Source organism: Callorhinus ursinus, unplaced genomic scaffold (genome assembly GCF_003265705.2).
Source record: "Callorhinus ursinus isolate GAN/ISIS: 27379988/994484 unplaced genomic scaffold, GSC_fseal_2.0 scaffold10, whole genome shotgun sequence".
NCBI classification, from domain to species: Eukaryota; Metazoa; Chordata; class Mammalia; order Carnivora; family Otariidae; genus Callorhinus; species Callorhinus ursinus.
This window is the reverse complement of record NW_027397072.1, coordinates 25,443,517-25,463,883: the sequence shown is the minus strand read 5'-3', so window position 1 is coordinate 25,463,883 and position 20,367 is coordinate 25,443,517. Positions and strand designations below refer to the sequence as shown.

Here is a 20,367-nt window from a genome sequence, read left to right as displayed (position 1 = left end):
TTTTTTTTTTTTTTTTTTCTGGCTGCAGCCAAATGAGGTCAGAAGTTAAATTAGTCCTTGGAGGTAAAAAGCAGCTGCATTCACAGCCCCTCTTTCTGCTGACTTTTGCTGTCGAGCACTGACAGTTTCTTTTTCTGTTCTTTGCAGATTCAGTACGGGAGGAGTTGGGAAGACCTTATCCGCCTGTGGAACCCCTGGGGCAACACCGAATGGAGAGGACGCTGGAGTGATGGGTATGGCTTCTGAAAACCTCTCTCCAGCCTTCACTGAAGGCCTGGTATGCAGAGCGCCCCAGCCGCAGGAGGGTGGCATCTGTCTCACCTGCTGTGGATCTCACTGTCCAGTTCACACCTATGTGTGGCTGTCGGCCCACTTCCCATTCCCATGATGCCATTCAGCAGGCTTCTATTAGACCCCTACTGTGTGCTCTCTGCACTAAGTATACTGTGTTAGGGGTGCTGTGGGGTGTGTACAGATGACAAGACCCAGTGTCTAGCCCCCAGAAGGCTACAGTTTAGCACTGTGAGCCCACATACCCAGACTTAGCTGTTTTTTAAAGGGCTGGGGAAGGAGTGGGACAGATATTAAGTTTTACTTGGCAGAGAGAGATGGAGAGAAGGAGCCTCATCCCATAAGGGACCCCATGGGATTTTGATCCTGATGACACCATCAGGAAAAGATTTCTTTTGGTGGGGGGAGTTGGGGAACTGAGGCAAAGATCTGGCCACCTGGGTTGTCCATCCTCCCTACTGATCTGGACTCTGATGTATAACTGGTGTCTGGACTCACACCTTGCTCATAGAAGGAGTGAACGGAGCTGAGTGAGTGTCAGAGGCCCCTTGGCCATGTCCCACACAGCTGCTCTCTGCCCCAGCTGGTCAGTGGGGATGCAGCTCTGTGGTCGGTGGTTCCCTGGGGCTGGGCTACCAGTTCCCAGCTGCCAAGAAGACTGATCCCTGGTCCCCATCCCTTGATGACTAAGAATGAGATGAGTGTCCCTAGAGGGCCAGCTGGGGACAGGTTACCTGCTCCTCGGGCAGCCAGCAGGTCAGGTGGAGGCGATGGTGGGAAAGAGAATAAGACTAGAAATGCAAAAGCATTCAAACAGGTGAACAGCACCCAACAGCAGTGAAAATCAATACAGTGAGAAGTGAGTTCTGGAAGGCAAATGCAGAGTTGGCCAGCGTCCCTGCCCTACTTCCGGGCTGCCCGGAACCTGGCCTGATGCCACAGGCTAGGCTGTGGCAGGGCCCACTCTGATCCCCTTTGAGCCCCTACAGCTGGCGTGTGCCTGCTCAAAGTGGGCACTTGGCAAATGGAAGATGAACGTGCATTGGAGCTGGGGGTAGAGAAGGGGGAGCATGTGGAAGGGGGGGTAGCAAGCAAAGTGAATTCATAGAATGATCCCGGTGGGACCTCAGATGCCCCCTGGAGCACAGAGCAGCTGAATCCCTCCACACAAGGGGAATGAAACTGCAACACCATGAACCATGGACAGTGTTGTGTTTCCACTCACCCTTCCCCCTTCTCCTTTTATCTTGCCTGTCTTCCTTCTTCCTTCCCAGGGGTACCCTTTGCCTCTTCCGATGTAAATCTTAGCAACTTCTGGCCTTTGCCAGTTCTCTTTCTCAGTCGTTACCCCAAGCTGCCAATATGGCCCAGGGGGTGATGTGGTTAGCAGAATCCCTGACTCGGGGTTGGCTGCTGGGGTTGGAGTGCAGGAAGGGCAAATGTCAATGATGCATCTGCCTGGGGTAGGAGAAGAGGCAACAGATTCCACCTCGTCTCCTGTGCTAAACACCGCATGACTGGTGAAGGCAGCCAAGGCACCAGACATTAGGGAAGAGAAGCTTCCCGTGGGCTGGCATGTTCAGGGCAAGCTTCACGGATAGAGTTGAACCTGAGTTCAAGCCGGAAAAAAAAGGATGATTCAGCTGGGAAGAGATCACCAGGTAGGCAGGGCCGTGTAGACCACTGCGCTGAGCCAGGAATGCTTACGGTGTGTTCAGGGCCAACAGAGGAGCCCGGGAGAGAAGTGCCGGGAGCCGGGGCCAGAGAGACTAATGCCAGCTTAAGAATCTGGGTTTAAACCCCATGGGCAAGGGATTTCCAAACGCCCTTCAACAGGGCGAGACACGTGCAGAGCAGTGCTGATTCTGAGGGCCACACACCTGGCTGTGCTTAGGTTCGTTCACCACATCCCCCCAGAAGCGGGGCCGGAAGAAAGTGATAAGGCCACATGATCACCATCTGCATGCAGGTGGTCGATGCCCTCCCTGCTCTCTAAGGAGTGGAGATGGATGGAGAGAGCCAGATAGTCTAATCTCGGCCATAATTGAAATTTCAGATGCACACACTTAAAGGCAAACTTGCATGAATCGATAGCATATTGATTTACACTACATTTATTTTCCCTTACACACTGCAGAAAACGTAATTATCCCTTAATTATAAAATTGCCATTTTACAATAACACATCTGACTGGTCCAGCCTGTGGCTTGTAGCCTGAGTGGTGGTCCCTGCCTTACTCTCCCTCGATGCAAGATGCAGGCCGCTCCTAGAGAGAGATCCATGACACGTTTGCGCCTCTGGGGCCTGTTGCTTATGAGCATGTCTCTGCTATGAGGAGCGGGCTAAAGAAGGGACAGCTGCTCCCTTCTGCCTGCGAGGGCCTCTTCCTCCACCACAGACCCAAGGACTAGCTTCTGGAATCCATTATCCCAGGGAACTGATCAGCTTTATTAATTAAGCAAGCAGAAAACTATTGCAGGCCCGTGTGCCAAGGCAGTGGGTGAACCTCTGTGATGATGTAGTGGTGAGAGAGCCTCACTGAGCTCGTGGAGCTAGGAGTCCAGTGAGGGATGGCAAGAAATAAAGAAGCACTAGAAACACAGGGTCCTAAGTGCTGAGACAGGAGTGGTACGGGGCACCGTGTGGGTTCCAAGGAGGAGCACTGACTCTCGACGTGGAGTGGGGACACCCCAGGGGCACAAGCAAGGTTTCCAACAGAGGTGGCTTTTAGGAGGAAGGATGAGTGACGTCCTCAGTTTACAGGACTGAAATGAAGAAGACTATCCCAGGCAGAGGGAGCCTCATGGTGAAGGCCAAGGCAGGGACAGGACAGGTATTTCCAAGGAAATGAAGACATTCATGTTCTGAGTGTAGAATTCAAGGATGGGGTGTGGGGGGGAGTAGGGAGCTGCTCAGGTAAAGCTGGAGAGGTAGGCAGAGGCCAAGTTTCTGTTTCAGGGGCTTGAGCTTCATCCTGAGAGGAAAAGGGAACCCCTGATGTGTTTTCAGCAGGGAGATGTCAGAATCTGACTTCCGTTCGAGAAAGATCATTTCGATGGCAGTGTGGAGAGTGGATGGGGAAGTGGGCAGGACTGTGTGGTGGGAGACTCGTGGGAAGTCCAAGAAGGGGATGAGGGTTCATGAACCAGCAGAGCAGCAGGAGGGACGGAAGTTAGTGGATGGCTTTGAGAGGGGTTTCAGAGGTGGAATCATGGATCATCACCCTCTGGCGGTTGCTTGCCTATAAGGGTTATAAGGGAGTGGCTTCTCGCAGTCCCACGCAGGCCCTGGGAGAAGGCAGAGGTGCAGGGTGGGATAGGTTGGTTTCCAGGTCACCAGGGGCTCTGGTGGAGACATGGCTTGGCCTGTAGCGTGTATCCATTTCGGGGAAGAGGATCTGGCTGGAGACCATTTCGGAAGCCACCAGCGTACAGAGAAGGAGGAATTCTGTCACTACGTAGAATGACACCCTCCACGTGTACCCCCAGAACTAATGGAGGACAGGCCTCCTGCTGGGGCACATTTTGCTGAGACACAGTGCTTTGGAAGATCTCACCCTGTGGTCTGTCTCTCCATGCTCAGGTCTCTGGAATGGCAGAAAACCCACGACCAACAAAAAAGACTGCTGTATGAGAATAAGGAAGATGGCGAGTTTTGGTATTTTTCTTTTAAAATTACATTATAAAATTTTACCTATTGGCCACACCCTCAATCCCTACCCCTTTCCCTAAACTTTCGTGAGACTAGAGATTAGCTTTGCAGAGACCTATGTAGAGGAGACTATTTTTTTTTTCCACCAAGACACAAAAGCTTTGGATGGGAAATTATTTGTGTGCTTTCTCTTTGTGTGAAAGGTATTTCAGTTCTGAAATACTAGAACTTCTAGGAAATGTTAATGGTAAAAGGGAACATTGGCCCCAAAGCTTTGAAATCAATAGTTTCCCGAAAGCCAGGATGCCTGATTATCACATCCGTGTCTTCCACACCATCTTGTTAGGACCCACAGCATCCCCCTGGAGCTCCACAGTCCTTCCAAAAGAGCAATTCGGTATTAATCTCCCTGCCCTGACTCTAGAGCTCTGGGTGAGACATCAGCGTCCTTGCCTGGCAGCTGTGTAGGACTAGATGTTTTAAAAACACATTCTCAGCCATGTGCTCACTTTTTAAAGGATAATAAGGACATTTTCCTGAGAGGTTGTATGGTTTACTTAGTAACGTATTTAAATGAATTTAGCATGTGTGAAAAGGAGGCTGGGTCTAAGGAATCAAGAAGCAGAGAGACAAATGTAAACCAGAAAGGAAAAATATTTCCAATATCTCCACTTTAATCACAGTACGAGGTGGGATTTTATTTTTTTCTTATTTTCTGCCCTTTTTTAAAATTTAAATTCAATTAGCCAATAAAGTACATGTTAGTTTCAGATGTAGTGCCCAACAATTTATCAGTTGCGTATAATGTAATGAGCACTGGGTGTTATACAAGGTGGGATTTTAGATGTTGAAGCCATTTTATTCTGATAAGGATCTCAACAATGAATTTGGCGAAGGATCCAAGGGAACAGCAGTTTTCCTAGCACCATGTAGGACCCAGAGGAGAGAGAGATGACAGCTATCCTTCATGGCCATGAGAGGGACATGCAGAACCCAGAGTTTTATTCAGTCCTGTCTTCCCGACCACAGGAGGGAGAAGTATACTTGGCAGTGAGTGAGCCAGAACGAGGCTCTGGTCTTTGGGTGGGACAGGGGTAAGTCCATGAATACTGGAACTGATAGACAAAGGTACAGTGGAGTGATGGGAACCCCCACCCTGGGAACAAAACCAGTAAAATGACACGTATCTGTTTATAACAGGATGTCATGTCAAGATTTCCAAGACAACTTCTCCTGCCTGTTTGTATGTAACCAATTTCCAGTCAGCCTAAACCAAGGAAACATGCCTCATAAAATATGGTCCCAAATGATGTTTAAGAACCGTGCAACTCCAGGAAACACCACAGGTAGTTATGACATTGGTAATTCTGCCAGATGGAAGCCGCCAGCCCTAGCCCTGTCCTGGCTTCAAGTCTCAATGGCCTTTGATTCTACCCCATTGGCCTGAACTTGAGAGGAATCTGCCAGTCTAAAGGGACAGCTGTTCTTCTCCAAGGGAAACAGTTGTTGGTGGGCTGGGTGGGAGAATCTCAAGTGTGCCTCCCTTGCCCTGTCATGCTCTCCCACTGTCTACTAACCTCCACCTGTCCCCCAGGAGGAGGACAGGCTCACCGCTCTTCAGTAATTACCCAGGACAGTGGGGAGCTGTGTAAAGAACACTGGACAAAAGTCAGGGCTTGGATTAAACCATCGCTTTGCCCCATAAAGCACCATCCAGACATCAGAGCGAATACTCCTGCCCCATGTTGGTTGGTGTATTCTGCAGCAGCACAGAGAGATCCCAGAGGTGGGCACCTGTCTTTGGGTTCCCCTGAGATGAATTTTGTTGAGTGTGACCTTGGGAGGGTCACATATTCTCACTGCACTTCCTGCTCCCCATTTGCCACACAGATGAGTGAAATAGCTCCTGGTGAACATGAACCTGAGTATGCTTACACATCCTCGAGAGGAGGAGCTATGCAAACAAGTTCGTGTGTGTGTATGAGTGTACGTGTGTTTGCACCTAGACATGACCATTCCCTCTCCTTGGCACCTACCTGTTGAGAATGGCTTGCTGGAATGACCCACAGGTACCCCTCTTTTCAACCTCCAGGATCTTCACTCTGCCGGTCAGGGAATCTAGGCACCAGGAGGCCATGGGTGGACTCTAAGGAACTGCCAAGTCACACTTGGGCAGTAAATTTACTGATTCACCTTCCAGAGCCTATCTGTCTGACTGTGGGGCCAAAGTCCCCTTCCCTGGATATAGCACATATCAATGAACTAAGCAAAATGATATATTGGGGCTATTCTTAGCAATTCCTTGCATGGGGAAGAGGGAAGGGAGCCAGCGAGCAAGTACATGCTGGGCCCTGCTAGGTACACTTGAATGCATCATCTTGTTCAACCTTCACAAGGAAGAGCCTCTGTATCTCCCCATTCTCCTCTCAGAGCTTCCCAACCTGTGAGCCGACCCTGCTGATGTGTATTGATTCATCTCTACCTTGACTTATCTTCATTCTGCTACATATTTGAATCTCCCTTACTTAATCACCTTACTTCTGTCTCTTGCTCTGGCTCTGATGAGCACACCTGGGTAGTAGCGTACTATGAGTTGCCATCCCTCCGCCTGTTTTCCTGTGTCTCCTTTGGTGCTTGGGGATTGACATCATTTCAAGGCTCTGATGATTATCACCAACGCACAAGCTCATACATACCTGAGGATTCTGACATTCCACTTATTATGATAAAAATAGCCCTCATCTTTACAGTTAAGGAAACATTTTCACCAAGTGGGGAATATACTTCCCCTCCTTGTTTTTAAGAGGAAGAGATAGAGGCTCACAAAATGAAGAAGCTTGTGCCACGACTAGTAATTGTGGGAACTGGGACCGAGCCTTAGGTCTCCGAAGCCAGGGTTGCCAACACAAGCCACTGGAGCTTTCTGAACCAGTATGGCCCAGGTCTAGGAGTCATAGAAGTGAAGCTGAGCTCCAATGACCACTCTTTCTCATGCAGAAGGACTTCCGAGGGACACGCAGTACATCTTCTCTGTGCCAGAGGGCATGGAAAGCAACAATGTCATCATATCCGTCAATGTCAGGCTGCAAAATTTAAAGGCAAAAGACAAATTTCCACTAAGCTTCAAGGTGTTCAAGGTAAGGCAGCCTTCATCACGGCTTACCCTTTCAGACATTTGTGCGTTCCTTGGGCAGAGAGAGCAGCTGACCAGGCTGGGAGATTTCACTAAACTACCTCGGAAATCAAACCCAAAGGGCTCTAGAGTTCACCTGGTTCAACTCCAAATTTACAGGAAAACCTGGGCCTGACAGGAGATCAGGCTTGACCAGGCTCGCAGTGGGACACACCTCCTTCCGGTGTCACTTGTCAGCATTTCCTGGTATGCTGCAGGCTCAAATGCTTGTTACTCAAAAAATAGTCTGGTCCAAGACCAGCTGTTGTAACAATGCAGATTGCTGGGACCATCCCAAACCTTCTGAATCTGAACCTCCATGGACAGAATCTGAAAATCCACATTGTAACAAGCTCCCTTAGTGCTGCTTATGTGCATGAAAGAGAATCATTGGCTAAACTTTGAAAGGAGTTTAAGGAAAAAAACCAATTCTGGGTATAAAACCAGGAGGTATGTTTTTCTCTTGTATTTAAGCCAACATCCAGTCATAGCTTGGTGGTTGGCTTGCAAGCATCTGCTTGGCCCTTCATCCAAGGTCAGGTTTTCCTCTCCACCTGGCCTCCCCTCCCACCATGGCACTCCCAACAAGCTTTGCAGTTCCTGCGGGACCATCCTTCCACCCACAAGTCTGCACACACCCCACTGTGAGGAGGTAATCAGGGAGTTCGTTTTTTAAAATACTATTTAAAAGTGTTACAAAAGAAAATCCGATACCTCTGCTCCCACCTCCTTTACCAAATAATTTAATGTATCCCAAAGATAAAGTGAATGGTTCTTAAATCATATGCTCCACACCCTCTCTGCACTGATATAACAAAGACCCTGTCTTTATGGGGGAACTGAAGGAACTGAGGTGAAGTGACATGGTCAGAGTTAATGACAGAGCTGGGGATTGGGCACCAGATGTCCCCCAAACCTTCAGTCAAATGTAACCACCACCTCTGTGGCTGGGGCTCTGAATTTAGCATCTCTAGGAATAATCTTCATTCCTGTTCACTGAGCCTAAAGCAACAGTGAGAACCATAGGTCAGCCCATGTGTGACAGGCTGAGCACATTTCTACTTCCCAGTTGCGTGAAATGAATGGAAAGAAATGGTTGGGGTTTGGCACAGTACTTCTGAGGGGCCTGAGACCTGCTGAGGCCATCAAAGAACATTGAAAGATGCAGCAATGGACTGTTGTCATTGCCCTCCCCATCAGGCACCTGAACACTCTTCCACTTAGTGCAAGGCAGGGCCTAGTTTCCCACTGCAGCAACCAAAGAGGCCAAATATTTCCTCTCCGCAGCCCCTGGATGCAAAGAGGTAGATGTGTGAGCCAGGCTTGTCCAATCAGATGCTTTTCTCATGTCTGCCTCCCGCATCCCCACAATCTCGGTCACTCTGGGTTTGGACTTTTGAGGTAGGACCAGCCAAGGGATTATCCACAGCAAATCTTGGGGCCCGGCAGCAGCAGTGGAGGCAGATCCTGGGCTGGCATCCAGCTGTGTAGCTGTCCCCACTGCTTCCCACCCACTTTCCTAGCTGCATTCTCTAGACTTTTTGTAAATGGCTTTTTGCTCATCCCACCCTGATTTGTTTTCCTGGCTTCCAGCCAAGGATCCCAAGTGATTCAGGTGCCTTCTGAGAGGACTCTTGTCCTTGGCGTCTACTAACTCACCTCTGAGAAGAACAGAGGAGAGGGGCTGGGGAGGAATTGAGGCATCTGGTCTACCCAGCCAGGTTTGACTAGTTCTGTCTCTCAGCAAGAGAGAGTAGCAGCACAGGTAGTCCTGCTGCTCTCTCCTGATGAAGACTACTGCCCTCTTCTGATGAGAGACAGAAGCCCAGAGAGGGGAAGAGGGCTGCCCCAGGGCACAACTGGGGATGCTGTTCACATTGCCATCTATGAGCCTGGCGCCCCAGAGCTGGGCATCACAGCAGCCTTGTGTTAACTGATTTGCCCCCAATTTTTATAGTTCAGGAGCCTGGCACGATTGTAATCCTACCTATTTTTAAATGCTGTCGAGCCCATTTATCTACTTTTCAGCCAGAGATGCTTTTCTCAGCCGTACACTTTGCTAAAAAGGCACTAAGACCCGAGGTCTCCTCAGGCTCCCTGGAGGTCCCAGTGGACCTTTCAGGATCCTGATTGAATTAAACACCAAAGAACTGTCCAGACTATGGCAACTCAAGAGACACTTGGGTTCCTTTCACACTTCAGCTAAGAGATATGCAGGCACATACTGCCAGCCACCAGATTCTCAAAAGTCTGCAGGGCTCTGATAGGGTTTGTGGGTATGTGCTGCTTGTATGACCGCTCTGTATGGTGCTTGCTCTGGCCCTGACATGGTCCTGTGACTCCCAACTCCTACGGGAGCACCGCTCTGTCTTCCATCACAGCAAACACGGGTGGTGTCCGAATAGGCAGAGGAAAAGGACAAGGGGGTGGACAAGCCATTTCATCTTCACCCCAAAGATCCCCCCTGCCAAGGTTGGGACTTTCCACCTCCCTTCCAGCTCACTGTTGGTCTCCAGAAAATCTGCCTGGGCAAATCAAGTGGTCTATACACATGGTTGCAGAGGGCCGGGGGATCAGCAGGGGAAAAGAACCAAAACCCACACCAACAGTGGAAGACAGTGTTGGGCAGTGGGTCTTAATCACCAAGGAAGCAAAGCAGCTTACTTTATTCCGACCTCTGCTCCTTAGACTGCTGGGACCGTTTTCACATCCATAAAACAGGGTCCTCGTGTCTGCTTTCAGGGTTACAGGGAAGCACCTTGCAGATGGCAGAGTGGCTTAAAAACTGCATCCTCAGTGCTTCCTTTTGCCACGTGGAAAGACAGAATGTAGGTATTTCCCTATTTGGATGCACACATACATCCCTACAAACACCGGGAGGCCTAGAACAAATTCCCGCCATATTTTACAGTGGTATGATGGAATAAAAAACATTTCCTCACATAGGAGCGCCTGATGCTGGGAAACTGACATTTGATCTAGGTTCCCTCTTACCCCCGCCCTATTGATATCTCGCCCTTCCCTTGGTTTTATCATCATTGCTATAAACAGTAACCGCATGTGGCTGAGCTGACAAACGGAGACTCTCCTCCTCCGTTTCCTTCCCCCTTGAGCTCCCTATAGCCTACAACAGGTTAGGTTTTCTTTTCACATCTCTGCCCAGGGAATGAGTAATGCTCCCATCCAGTGGGGTGTGCAGGGAACAGGCTGACCGTAGGAAGAAGGAACGCAAGGCCCTGAGCTGGGCTGCTGGGATCTGCTTGCCTTTGTGTTTTTGTTTAGTTCCTGAACCTGCCTTTCTTTTTCTGCCCTATAGGTCGACCCTCAGGTATGAATCAGCACCTTCTCATGCTTCTGTTGCTGTGCATTGGTAACTGTTAACACCTCTTCCAACACCTATAACTTTGGCACGTCTCTTGCTATTCGGCGGCTGCAAATTCAGTCTTGCTCTGTCCTGTAGGATACAAACTTAGAATCTCCAAATAGATCAACCGTGCAGGACATATTTTTGCTGTGCTGGTTCTAAATGTTGGACCCCTCGAGCTGTTCTTTGGTTTGAAATCTAAGAGGGGCTGCAACCGTGAAACCATCTTCGAGAATCTGGCCTCTGACAGATAAGACTGATGCAGCCGGTTCTTTCCTATTTAAGATAAGAAGCAGAGCTAATGGCATCTTAGGGGGACTTTAGCCTCATATTCTTTGTCAGCCCCTGAATCCACCACAAACAGGTTGCATGCTCTGCAAATGCACCTTCAGGGCATATCTAGCTCCTCTTTCAACCAAATAGCCACCTCTCCTGAGCAGATATTCTGGCTCGGCGTTGGTACAGGGTGATTTAAGAGTCAGGATGGAGGACAGATGGAGTTACAAGCATGTAGACCCCTTAAATGGATGGGGGCCGTGGCTGCTGGGGGAGGTGCATGTGCCTGGGGACCAAGGATGTAGCCACAGCCAACAGGTAGTACCTCTAGCATGCTTCTGGGTCCAGGGAAGCTCTTCCGGGCCTTCCAGGGGTGCCCCCAATAGGTAGACAGAGGCCAGGACAGGGGTTCTCTAAGCAGGGAATACTCAGAAGCCCAGGAAGAAATTGGGCAGCAAGGAGGCCACTGACACCAGTGGCCCAGCCACAGAGCTGGGTTTAGGATCTGATTTTCATTTCCAGCACCCTGGTCATGGGAGTAGAATTTCTGGAAGGGCTTCAAGGGAGGCACTCAAGTGCAAGGAACAAATCTCCAGAGCTGGAGTGAGGAGTGGGGATTTGACCCAAGAAAAGGCACAAGCCCCATCCCTAGAACTACAGGGTCAGGTCTGTGTGCAAGTAGGCCTGTGTTAATTTGATGCTAGGTCTCTGTGCACTAGACCAAGAGCCTCCCATCATGCCACATACTCACACTTCTGGCTGCCACTGAGCAAGTCTGTGCTAGAGGATAGGGAGACTGGACAAGGCTTCAGGAGTCCAGTGGAGAGGAGGGCAGGAGAGCAGGGAAGCAGGGAAATTCTGGACTGTAGGAAGCACACAATCCTCTGTACATAATGTCTCCCCATGTGCACATGCATGTGTTTACACACATACATACCCAGAGACACAGGACAGTACTGGCTTTCTGGAGAAGAATTGTTCTCATCATTGCTTTTGCCAGAAGGCTCACACAAGTCAGGCTCCAAACCTGCTAGGGCCACTGTTAACATCAGCAAAGTCACTTTGGAGGTTGCACCCAGCCCTCGCTGCATACCTGGGACAGTGACCTATCTCCTGTCTCATCTTGTAGCCCAGCCTTGTTCCCACCCTCTGAAAAGAAACTCTCCCTTTCTCCCTGTTTCTCCCCAAGGCAGAGCTCACAAATAATCATTTCATGCTGCGTAACCACTCTAAATGGAATCCCCGTGCTCGACTGTATTGGGGAAAATTTATTTAGTAAGGGGTTTTTATTATGTAATACGCATGTGACATCTGGTAATGGGAACTGCATTATATTTATTGTTTTATCTCTAAGAAAATATTGAAATAAAAGGAAAATGATCAAAGCCTATTATTCTCCAATGAGAAGGAATTCCAGGGCTCTGCTGGGAGGCAAAATGGAAGGAAGGGAGGAGTCCAACTCTTCTGAGCTACACAGTCCAAAGAGTACTGTAAAAGGTTCAGGAGAGAAGGGGCGTCAGGGGCTCCAAAAGTAATTCAGTGTCAGAACAATTTCACTGGTTTCCATGGAAGTCTTTATAAGCAGAGAGAGTAACACCCAAACCCAGGATACTATGGGACTTAATGAGATAAAACCATGTACCATATCTTTTTTGCATTCGTTGTGGTGTCAGCATCTATATTAAATGACAGTCTGAATTCTGTGGCATTTTGAAAATCCAGGTAAACACTATCTCCCTTTTCAGGGCCTGTAATGCTGTTCTGATGAATGGAGAGGGGTCTGGAAGGTGGTGGGTCTCTTCTGGGGGCTGGGCCCATGCTCACAGGGGGTGTTCTGACCATCTTCATGTTTTCCTCCAGTTCCAGCCCTTCTGGAAGAGGTTGCCACCCACCTTCTTTTCTCAGTTCAGAAATGCTATCGAGGGCATAGTTTTTAAAACCAAGAGCAACCTCACAAAGTACTTCAGTCTGAGTACTGGGACCTACGTGGTGGTCACCTCGGCCCACAGTGAAGCAGTTGAGTTTTTGCTCCGAATCTTCCTGAAAATGCCAGATGGTGACAGGTAGAGAAACGCTGGGCTTCTAAATGTTTGATTCCACTTAATTTTATAAAAACACATTGTGTCATCCTGTGCAGCAGGTACTGTGTCAGTAGGGGACATGGCATGGGCCTCACTTGCAAGAAGCTCACCACAAAGGGTGGCGAGAGAGTCCGAACCAACAAGTAGACCATGAACAGGATGGAGCCATTGCTCAACAGAAGTGCAAAGTCACATGGGAGGACAGAGGAGACGGATCCACCTCGGGCAAGAGGGGTTGAGGAAGGCCTCTTGGAGAAAATGGCATTTGAACTAGTCCTTGATGGAAAACATAGTCTAATGCTTAAAGGAAAAGGTAGTGCAGGTAGAAGAAAAAAAGCATGAGGGAAGTGGGTGAGCACGATGTCAGCCATATGCACAGGGAGTATAGATAAGCGATGTCAGCCATATGCCCAGGAAGATCATACATGGCATGCATGGCAGTCGTCTGAAATGTGACCAGGGGGTGGGGTGGGGTACATCAGGGAGACCGAAAGACCAGGGAGACTGAAAGACAGAGGCCAGTCGTGGCGAGTCTTGAGTGCTAAGTCCGTGGTCAAGACTGGGATCAGCAAGTACACATCCTGCTGGGCCCCTGATACCCTGTTGGGCCTGAGGCAGACATCGCTATAATCATGGCATCTTAACAGGTGAGCATGGATGGTGCCTCAGTCCAGCATACCAGATAGCCACGGTACCACCGAGGTTGGAACATAAGACAAAGCTTATCTGCTGCCTTGGCAATGGGGGTCACTGTACATGTGTATCTGGTTGTGAAAGGAACCATTTGCTAAATAGTTTGAAGACCAGATGGTGGCCAGTCAAAAGACTGGACAAGTGGTTATGAGGCTTACCTGTCTGCTGACTGTCATATCACATGAGGTGATATCACCATGTCACATCCCACTGTGCTGAGGGCCCTTCACTCAGATCCTTGGTGTAAATGTCCAGTGCCACCTAGGGTGTCCTCCATATACAGGCTTCCTTTAAATAGTGAGCCATTCATCCTTGTCACACTGTTTCCCTGTTTTTCTAGGAATCTGGGCAGCAATTTCAGCCTTACAGCTCCAAAGGTAGGTATGTGAAGGCTTGATTGGCCAGCTTCATTGGCCACATCCTATCCCCAAGAACTTCTGTCTCCTTCTTACCTCAGCACTGACCAATGAAAACAGAGACACCATAATGGGCTGATGATGGCTCAAAGGGGCAGGGCAGGGAGGAAAAGACCAAGCCTCCAAGGTCAGGCTGGAACCAGTCATCTTCCTTCCACAAACCTTGGTGCTCTCATTCCCCTACAAGTTTTATCCAATTGCTGGGTGAAGCCTCTGACTCAGATCCAGGTGCGGGGAGTGGTTCTTGTGCCTTCGCTGTACCAGACAGATAGCTTCTTTCCGCAGAAATTTGATATTGACTCTTTTCCTTTGATCCAGGCAAGTCTTCTGGAAAATGGCTCCCAAGAAAGCATCTTCCACAGATATGCTCAACAGGTAGAGTACTTAGCACGGGGATGAGTGATGGAGCCACCAGGCCCTTATCAGGATACAGAGAAGAAAAGTGACTTGGTGGGTCATTTTGTCAACCTCTCTCCTTGGATGTCTCCAGAACGGATCTGGTTACCAAGCCCTGGATAGGAGTGGCACCCTAACTGGGTGACATCTGGGCTGGAATGCAGAGCTTGGTGAGGGAGGGGCTAATGATGGAGGTGGGGGGTATTTTAAATCTTTAAACAAATAACTGGCAATATCCCCTGAAATCTTTCCTTCTGCTCTGCCACCTCCTTGGCATCCTTCCTCCTGGGAGCCAGCCAGCTTCAGAAAACACCAGCGGTGTTTTTCCTGCCAAGCCACCTATGTGCACAAAGGATTTTCTTAATGGTTTAATAAACCGTTATAAAGAACTCCTTGACTTGCCAGGATAAAAACAGCTGCCAAGTGCTCTGCACAATGGGCCTTTTGCCATTAATAGTCATGTTGGTTTGGGAAGGGCAAAGTGATAGATAGATATGACCATGTGGACCATGCCAGTCTTGGGCCAGGCAGAGGCCAAGGACAGGAAGGATGTCAGGCATTCAGAGGGCTAATGGGGTAACTAGGAGGCAGCTTAAAAGGAAATTATTCAGGCAGCCTGGTCCCAGAGGGAAAAGCAAGGAGAAATGAAGAATGTGCCTGTCGTGAGGGGAATATGTTTTAAGGAGCCACTCAATATGGACCTCCTTGAAATCAACATGGGCCCAGGATTCAGGTCCACATCTGGGCTGATTCAGAAGGCACTTCACTTGATGCAAGACAAGGTCTGCCCAGATGATTATCCCCAGTCTGTGAGCTCCCAAAGGCAGGGATGGCATTATATGCATTCCTTGTCCCCAATATCTATCACTGTCCTTGGCCCAGAGAAGGTGCTCAGTCAATCTGCATTGAATTAAAACACATTAGCTTCCCCAGAGCAGATGTCCAAACTAAGTTTACTGCCCCGAGGCAATCAGCAGGACCTAATGAGGATACCTGAGACCTGGCTTCCTTCAGGGGCAGATGGCAAAATCCGCAACATAGTTCATGCACCTGCACATCTGAAATAAAAATTATAATTTGTCATTTGACAAATGGTAGATTCCCTCTAATCAGGGTTTTTCCAAACAACCACCAAATGTCTCCTCATAGAGGGTAACTGGTAGCCTAGATGGGGCCTTTGTAGGAATTAAAAGACACATGCAGCTCTGTGCGAAGGTGCACAGTTCTGAAGTGGAACAGACTGGACTGCACCCCCCTTTCACCCCCTGGCTGAGCACCCTTGAACAGGGCCAACCTGGCATCATTTTGCACAACCTGTGAACTGTCCTCAAAGGCTGTATCCTCAAAGGAAAGTTGAAAGCAAAATGTTTGTGCACGCACTCACTGAGTCCTCTCTCATGATCTCTTGTATCTGTTTAACTAGCCTTAAGTGAACTCAATGACACGCTACTACTACCGTGACTTACCTACATCAGCCGTGACAGTGGTGATGGTACTGTAACCCAGGGTCTGCCTGGGAGAAAGGAAGGACGTGCTCAGCCTCTGAGTCAGGTCATGGCCATCTATCCATTTATTCAATTGGCAAACATGTACCAAATATTCCAAGCACCACACTAAGCTTTGGGAATGCAAAGCATCGGTCCTCATGGAATCTTATGTTGAGGTGGTAGAGACAGACGTGCAATTCTTTGGGTATTTGTTTAAGGCAATCTTCATCTCCATTCCTATCCTCATTTCCTCAAACATTGTGGTCCAGGTCAGGGACTGTCCTAGGGTGGAGAGACATGCAGAAGGGAGACATGGTCCATGTCCCAAAGCTACTTATATTCTAGTTGGTGACTCCACATAAGTTAGAGTTCCTTGCCAACTGCTCTGCAAGTTAGGTGCCATGATTCTTTTGAGGAAAAAACTCTGTTGATAGTGGGCACACAGTGTGACTGTCCTGATGTAACCCAGCCAATGAGATGTTGGAGGGATGGCCTGAGGGCCAATTTCAAACACTGGCAGCATGTTTTTCTCAGGGGCAATAAAAGGGGTTCTCCCCTGAGGACAGGCTGTGGGGCTGCTTTTGCCGTCAGTTAGATGGTGAGGCCAACCAACCCCGAGGACAGCATGTCTGTGGGTCTGTGGGGTGCCTATTCTCAGAAGGACCCAAAGAGAGACCTTCTTCCTCCTGACCCAGTCCCACTCTGCAAAGCCACCTGCTGAGGGACCTCACTCTGGCTCCTTTCCCCACGTGAAGCTCTCCCAGAGTGCTGATGTCACATCACCCCCTCAGCTTTTACCAGCCTGCATGTGAGAAATGGCCACGCGCAGCACAACTCTGCTTCTCTGTGGAATCATCATGGAAGATGCCCCCCCATAAAGCTGCTCAATGTCCCTGGGGGGAAACTGAATGCAGTTAACAACTTCAGAAGTTCAGGCTCGGAGAAGTTTCTCTCCCCTCAACCTCCATTGCTTCCCATTTTTAATCCAAGGGAAACCTTGTCTTCCTTTATGCTTCAGTGGCTAGGAAGACTAATGCTAAGTAATGTGCTCAATTAGATCAGCTTCTCTTAGCCTAGATTCCTGGCACTTTCATCTCCTCTGTGCACACACACATGCTCATGCTCACACACACACTCTCGATAGTCCTATATTCTCTCCATCCTTTTCTGGAAGCAGATGGGAAAACACACCTACAGGGCTGAGTCAATTCATTCAACACTTCTCCCGAGGGGTTCCCGAGTGCTAGGTATGGTGGAGAGGAAGCAACTACTGCTTTCTGTCCAATAATAAAGGAAGAGAGAAATGCAAGGCAACCCACACGTGGTATCAAATGTCAGGAGTGATAAGCACTACAGACGTTCAGGGAGGGAGCATCGCCATGACCTGGAGCAATTGGGAAAGGCTTCATGACAGGCTAGATGGGCACTGGGTGGGAACCGAGGGCTTGGAAGTCTGAGCACTTCTACAGAGGAAGGCAGGTGTGCCCCTCAGCTCCTGAGCACTGATGGGATTTCTGCGTTCCTCCCTTGTTTGGATCAGGGACTGAACATGGATGCCACCCAGCTTCAGAGCCTTCTCAACCAGGAGTTCCTGAAAGGTAAGGTCAGACCCCACAGGCCTACTGGCCCCACCCTCATCCCCACTGCTGAGCCAGTCTAGTGTCACCCCCACGCCCAACATTTCCATCCTTCCCATTCTCCACCCCCAGGAACTCCAGGGGACACGTTCTCTTTGGATGAGTGCCGGAGCATCGTGGCTCTGATGGATGTATCCTTTGTAGTCCTCCCTCCCCTCCTCTGGCAGCTCTATGAGCCCGTCTGCTCTTTGAGCTTCCCTGGCGGTCTCATTAGGACGTTAGGAACGCTTTTCACTCGCAGTGTTTTCTCTTCTTTGGTTCTAAGGGCTCACCCAAGAGCCTGGGTTCCTGTGGATTCTATGCTAACTCACTACCTCTCCCGAACAACCATAGCAACAATGCCAATGGTTATCATTTATCAAGCATCTTGGCATGCCAAGAATTGTACTGGGATATATACTTTCCTTGTAGTCCTTGCAATGACCCCTATGATGTAAGAAGTATGATCCATCACATGGTGAGAGAGGAGTTCAGAGAGGCTAGGCAGCTTATTAAGTAATCCCACAGCCAGTCCAAAGTTGTGCCTGGATTTGAAGAGTTTGCAGCCTCCAAATCTGTGTCCTAACATCATTCTGCCCTGCCTCCTGGCAGCGCCAGTGGGGGCTGTTTTCCTCTCACCCTCCCCTTACCCTGGATGAGTCTTCCCTAAATCCCTCGTTCAACAAGCCCCAATTCAGTAAAGAGAACAACCACTGGAACTTGGAGAAAATGCCCGGGTCTACAGAGAGCCGTACCCCATTAGTGCTACCATGCCACGGCGGCAGAGGTCAGGGCAGGAGGGAGCTGTCCATGGGCACCAGTGGCCAGGCTGGGAATCAAACCCAGGGCTCCTGACTCCTGTCCTGACTGCCACCTCCAAGGAGCTATTTCTGCCCTGCCCAGCCCCGGAGAGACTGGTTCCCAGCTGCACCCTGTGACCCTCCCCTCAGTGTATGCAACCTCCCTGGAGTGAGACCGATCATGCTCCTTCACTGTTAACAAGGCCCGATTGGGAATGGGAGGCCCGCCATTGTCGAACAAGAGCTCTTCTTGATGAAATCGTAAATCAAGCCCTGTCTCTGCTGGCCCTGGTTTGGAATCACCTGGAGACACTGCCCATCCCCCACAGATGAATCAGAAGGGCCCCATGGCTCCCCACAACCCCAGGGCGGGTCACCCCGGGGAAGGTGGTGTCTGTCAGAGCCCTGCAAAGCAGACAGGTCTGTTCTACCCTTCCTCCCGCCCACCCACCGCTCCCCTGCAGCAGCTCAGAGATAGATTCTTTTCCTCAAATTAGCTCTCATTAAACCCATTGTACTGCTATGGGGTGACCAGGGCTGGCTGCACCGCCTTCCCTCGACTCAGCTGCACCCACATGCTGCTTCAGGGGTTGCAGTGACCCTTCCTGCTCCTCCCCACTCTTCCCTGCCAGGGGCCCCACTCCACCCGGTGCAGGCTGTGTTCCGGGCCCTCTCTTCCCCTGGATGCACGTGATACTGGCCCCTTTTTCTCAGGGCTTCTTTCCCCTTCTAGTTGCCCATTTTCCTCTGTAAAATGAAGCTAAGCCAGGCCCCTGCAGACACAGCGGACGCCAGTTGTGGTGGGGCCAGGTCCAGGTGAGACTGGACTGATGGTGCTACTAGTTGATGGATGGAACTGCTCCTGGCTCTGTCGGCAGGGCCTCTGCCCCCCGTGCGCTGCATGGTCCACTCTTAACTCCCCTCCAGCTGAAAGTGAATGGGCGGCTTGATCAAGAGGAGTTTGCAAGGCTGTGGGGCCGGCTTGTCCACTGCCAGGTACTGGCATTTTCTCTTTGTGTCCCATTTAGCAAATTTCTACTGGGTGCCCTACCTGCATAGGTTGAGGGGCGTGAAAGAAGAGGAACCCAGCCCTGCCCTCAAGAGGCCTCACATTTTGTTCAGGGAGACTACACGTACTACTAGAAGACATGAGGCAATGCCCAAGCAAGTGGCAGGGTGAAGGGTACTCTAGGAGGTTGAAGGAGAGGGGGGTCACCAAGGACGGTAGCTAAGACCACCAGCCAGCATCAGCCCCCCCAGGCCCCCTTTCCCCCGGCTCCCTGAGACATTCCCCCTTCGCACTTGTTCATTTCATTCCTGTCCTATCTGCCAGGTACAACAAGATCACAGATGTGGCCTGTGGCCTCCCCATTGTTCTCAGGACAAGGTCTAAGCTCATCAGAGCTGTGCACAAGCCCCTGGAGCTGGGACCCTGGTTTGGGGTCCAGGAGGAGCCCTTGGACTCCTTCCACTCTCTCCTTCAGCCCCCAGCTGTGAGACTCGGATCCCCGCCAGGACAAAGCACCCTGATTGTCCAGCCTCAGGAATCTTCCCTGGGAGGCCTCGCCTGCCCCCAGGCCCGGTTACATCCCCCTGAGCCCGCAGTAAAAGATAAGGTGCTCTCGTGGGTCTATCCCAGGATGTATCACCTAGTCCCTGACTTAGCAGTCTCAAAGGGCATTGTAATGGCTGATCTGCCCCCCCCACCCCATTAGATTGCAGAGCAGGGGCACCCTCATGTCCATCTGCTTCCCCCAGCACCTTTCTTAATGTCTCATACACAGCAGGCACTCAAAAAGGCCCAACAAATGACCAAAGTCATGAATTTACCGAATGAATGAGGGACTCCCAATGGAGGGCTTTCTATACACTCACCAAAAGCCAAATGAGGCCGGAAAACATTCTTGGGCTGCTGTTTCACAGTAATCATTGCCCCCAGGAATCGGTGGGTCACACACCTGCTGGGGGTATTTTGCCTTGGAACAATTCCTGTGGGGCGGCTGAGCACAGGCCCAACCAGGGAGCCCCAAGTCCAGTCGTGGGGCAGCTGCATGCTTCCTCCCAGCAAGTCACCTGCCCAAGCTTCTGTTTCTCACCCGGGAAGTGCAGGGCCGATCAGGGCT

The 20,367-nt window shown here is 50.1% G+C and overlaps 1 protein-coding gene across 4 annotated transcripts in view; it reads left to right on the top strand.

Moving 5' to 3' along the window:
* The window catches only part of CAPN13 (calpain 13), a 79,924-nt gene that overhangs the window by 44,401 nt on the left and 15,156 nt on the right, over positions 1-20,367 (top strand). For 2 of the 4 annotated variants that reach the window (XR_012379687.1, XM_073897216.1), the window contains exons 8-18: positions 148-233; positions 3,875-3,949; positions 5,144-5,289; positions 6,941-7,080; positions 10,432-10,443; positions 12,616-12,818; positions 13,870-13,906; positions 14,264-14,320; positions 17,369-17,426; positions 17,538-17,596; positions 19,172-19,240. Coding sequence is in view for 3 of the 4 variants with exons in the window: in XM_073897216.1 (XP_073753317.1) it covers positions 148-233; positions 3,875-3,949; positions 5,144-5,289; positions 6,941-7,080; positions 10,432-10,443; positions 12,616-12,818; positions 13,870-13,906; positions 14,264-14,320; positions 17,369-17,426; positions 17,538-17,596; positions 19,172-19,240 (942 nt within the window). In the remaining variant the exon portion in view is untranslated. Of the gene's footprint in view, positions 1-147; positions 234-3,874; positions 3,950-5,143; positions 5,290-6,940; positions 7,081-10,431; positions 10,444-12,615; positions 12,819-13,869; positions 13,907-14,263; positions 14,321-17,368; positions 17,427-17,537; positions 17,597-18,447; positions 18,537-19,171; positions 19,241-20,367 lie in introns of those variants that run through there. The other 2 variants (XM_073897219.1, XM_073897218.1) reach the window with 2 other exon arrangements.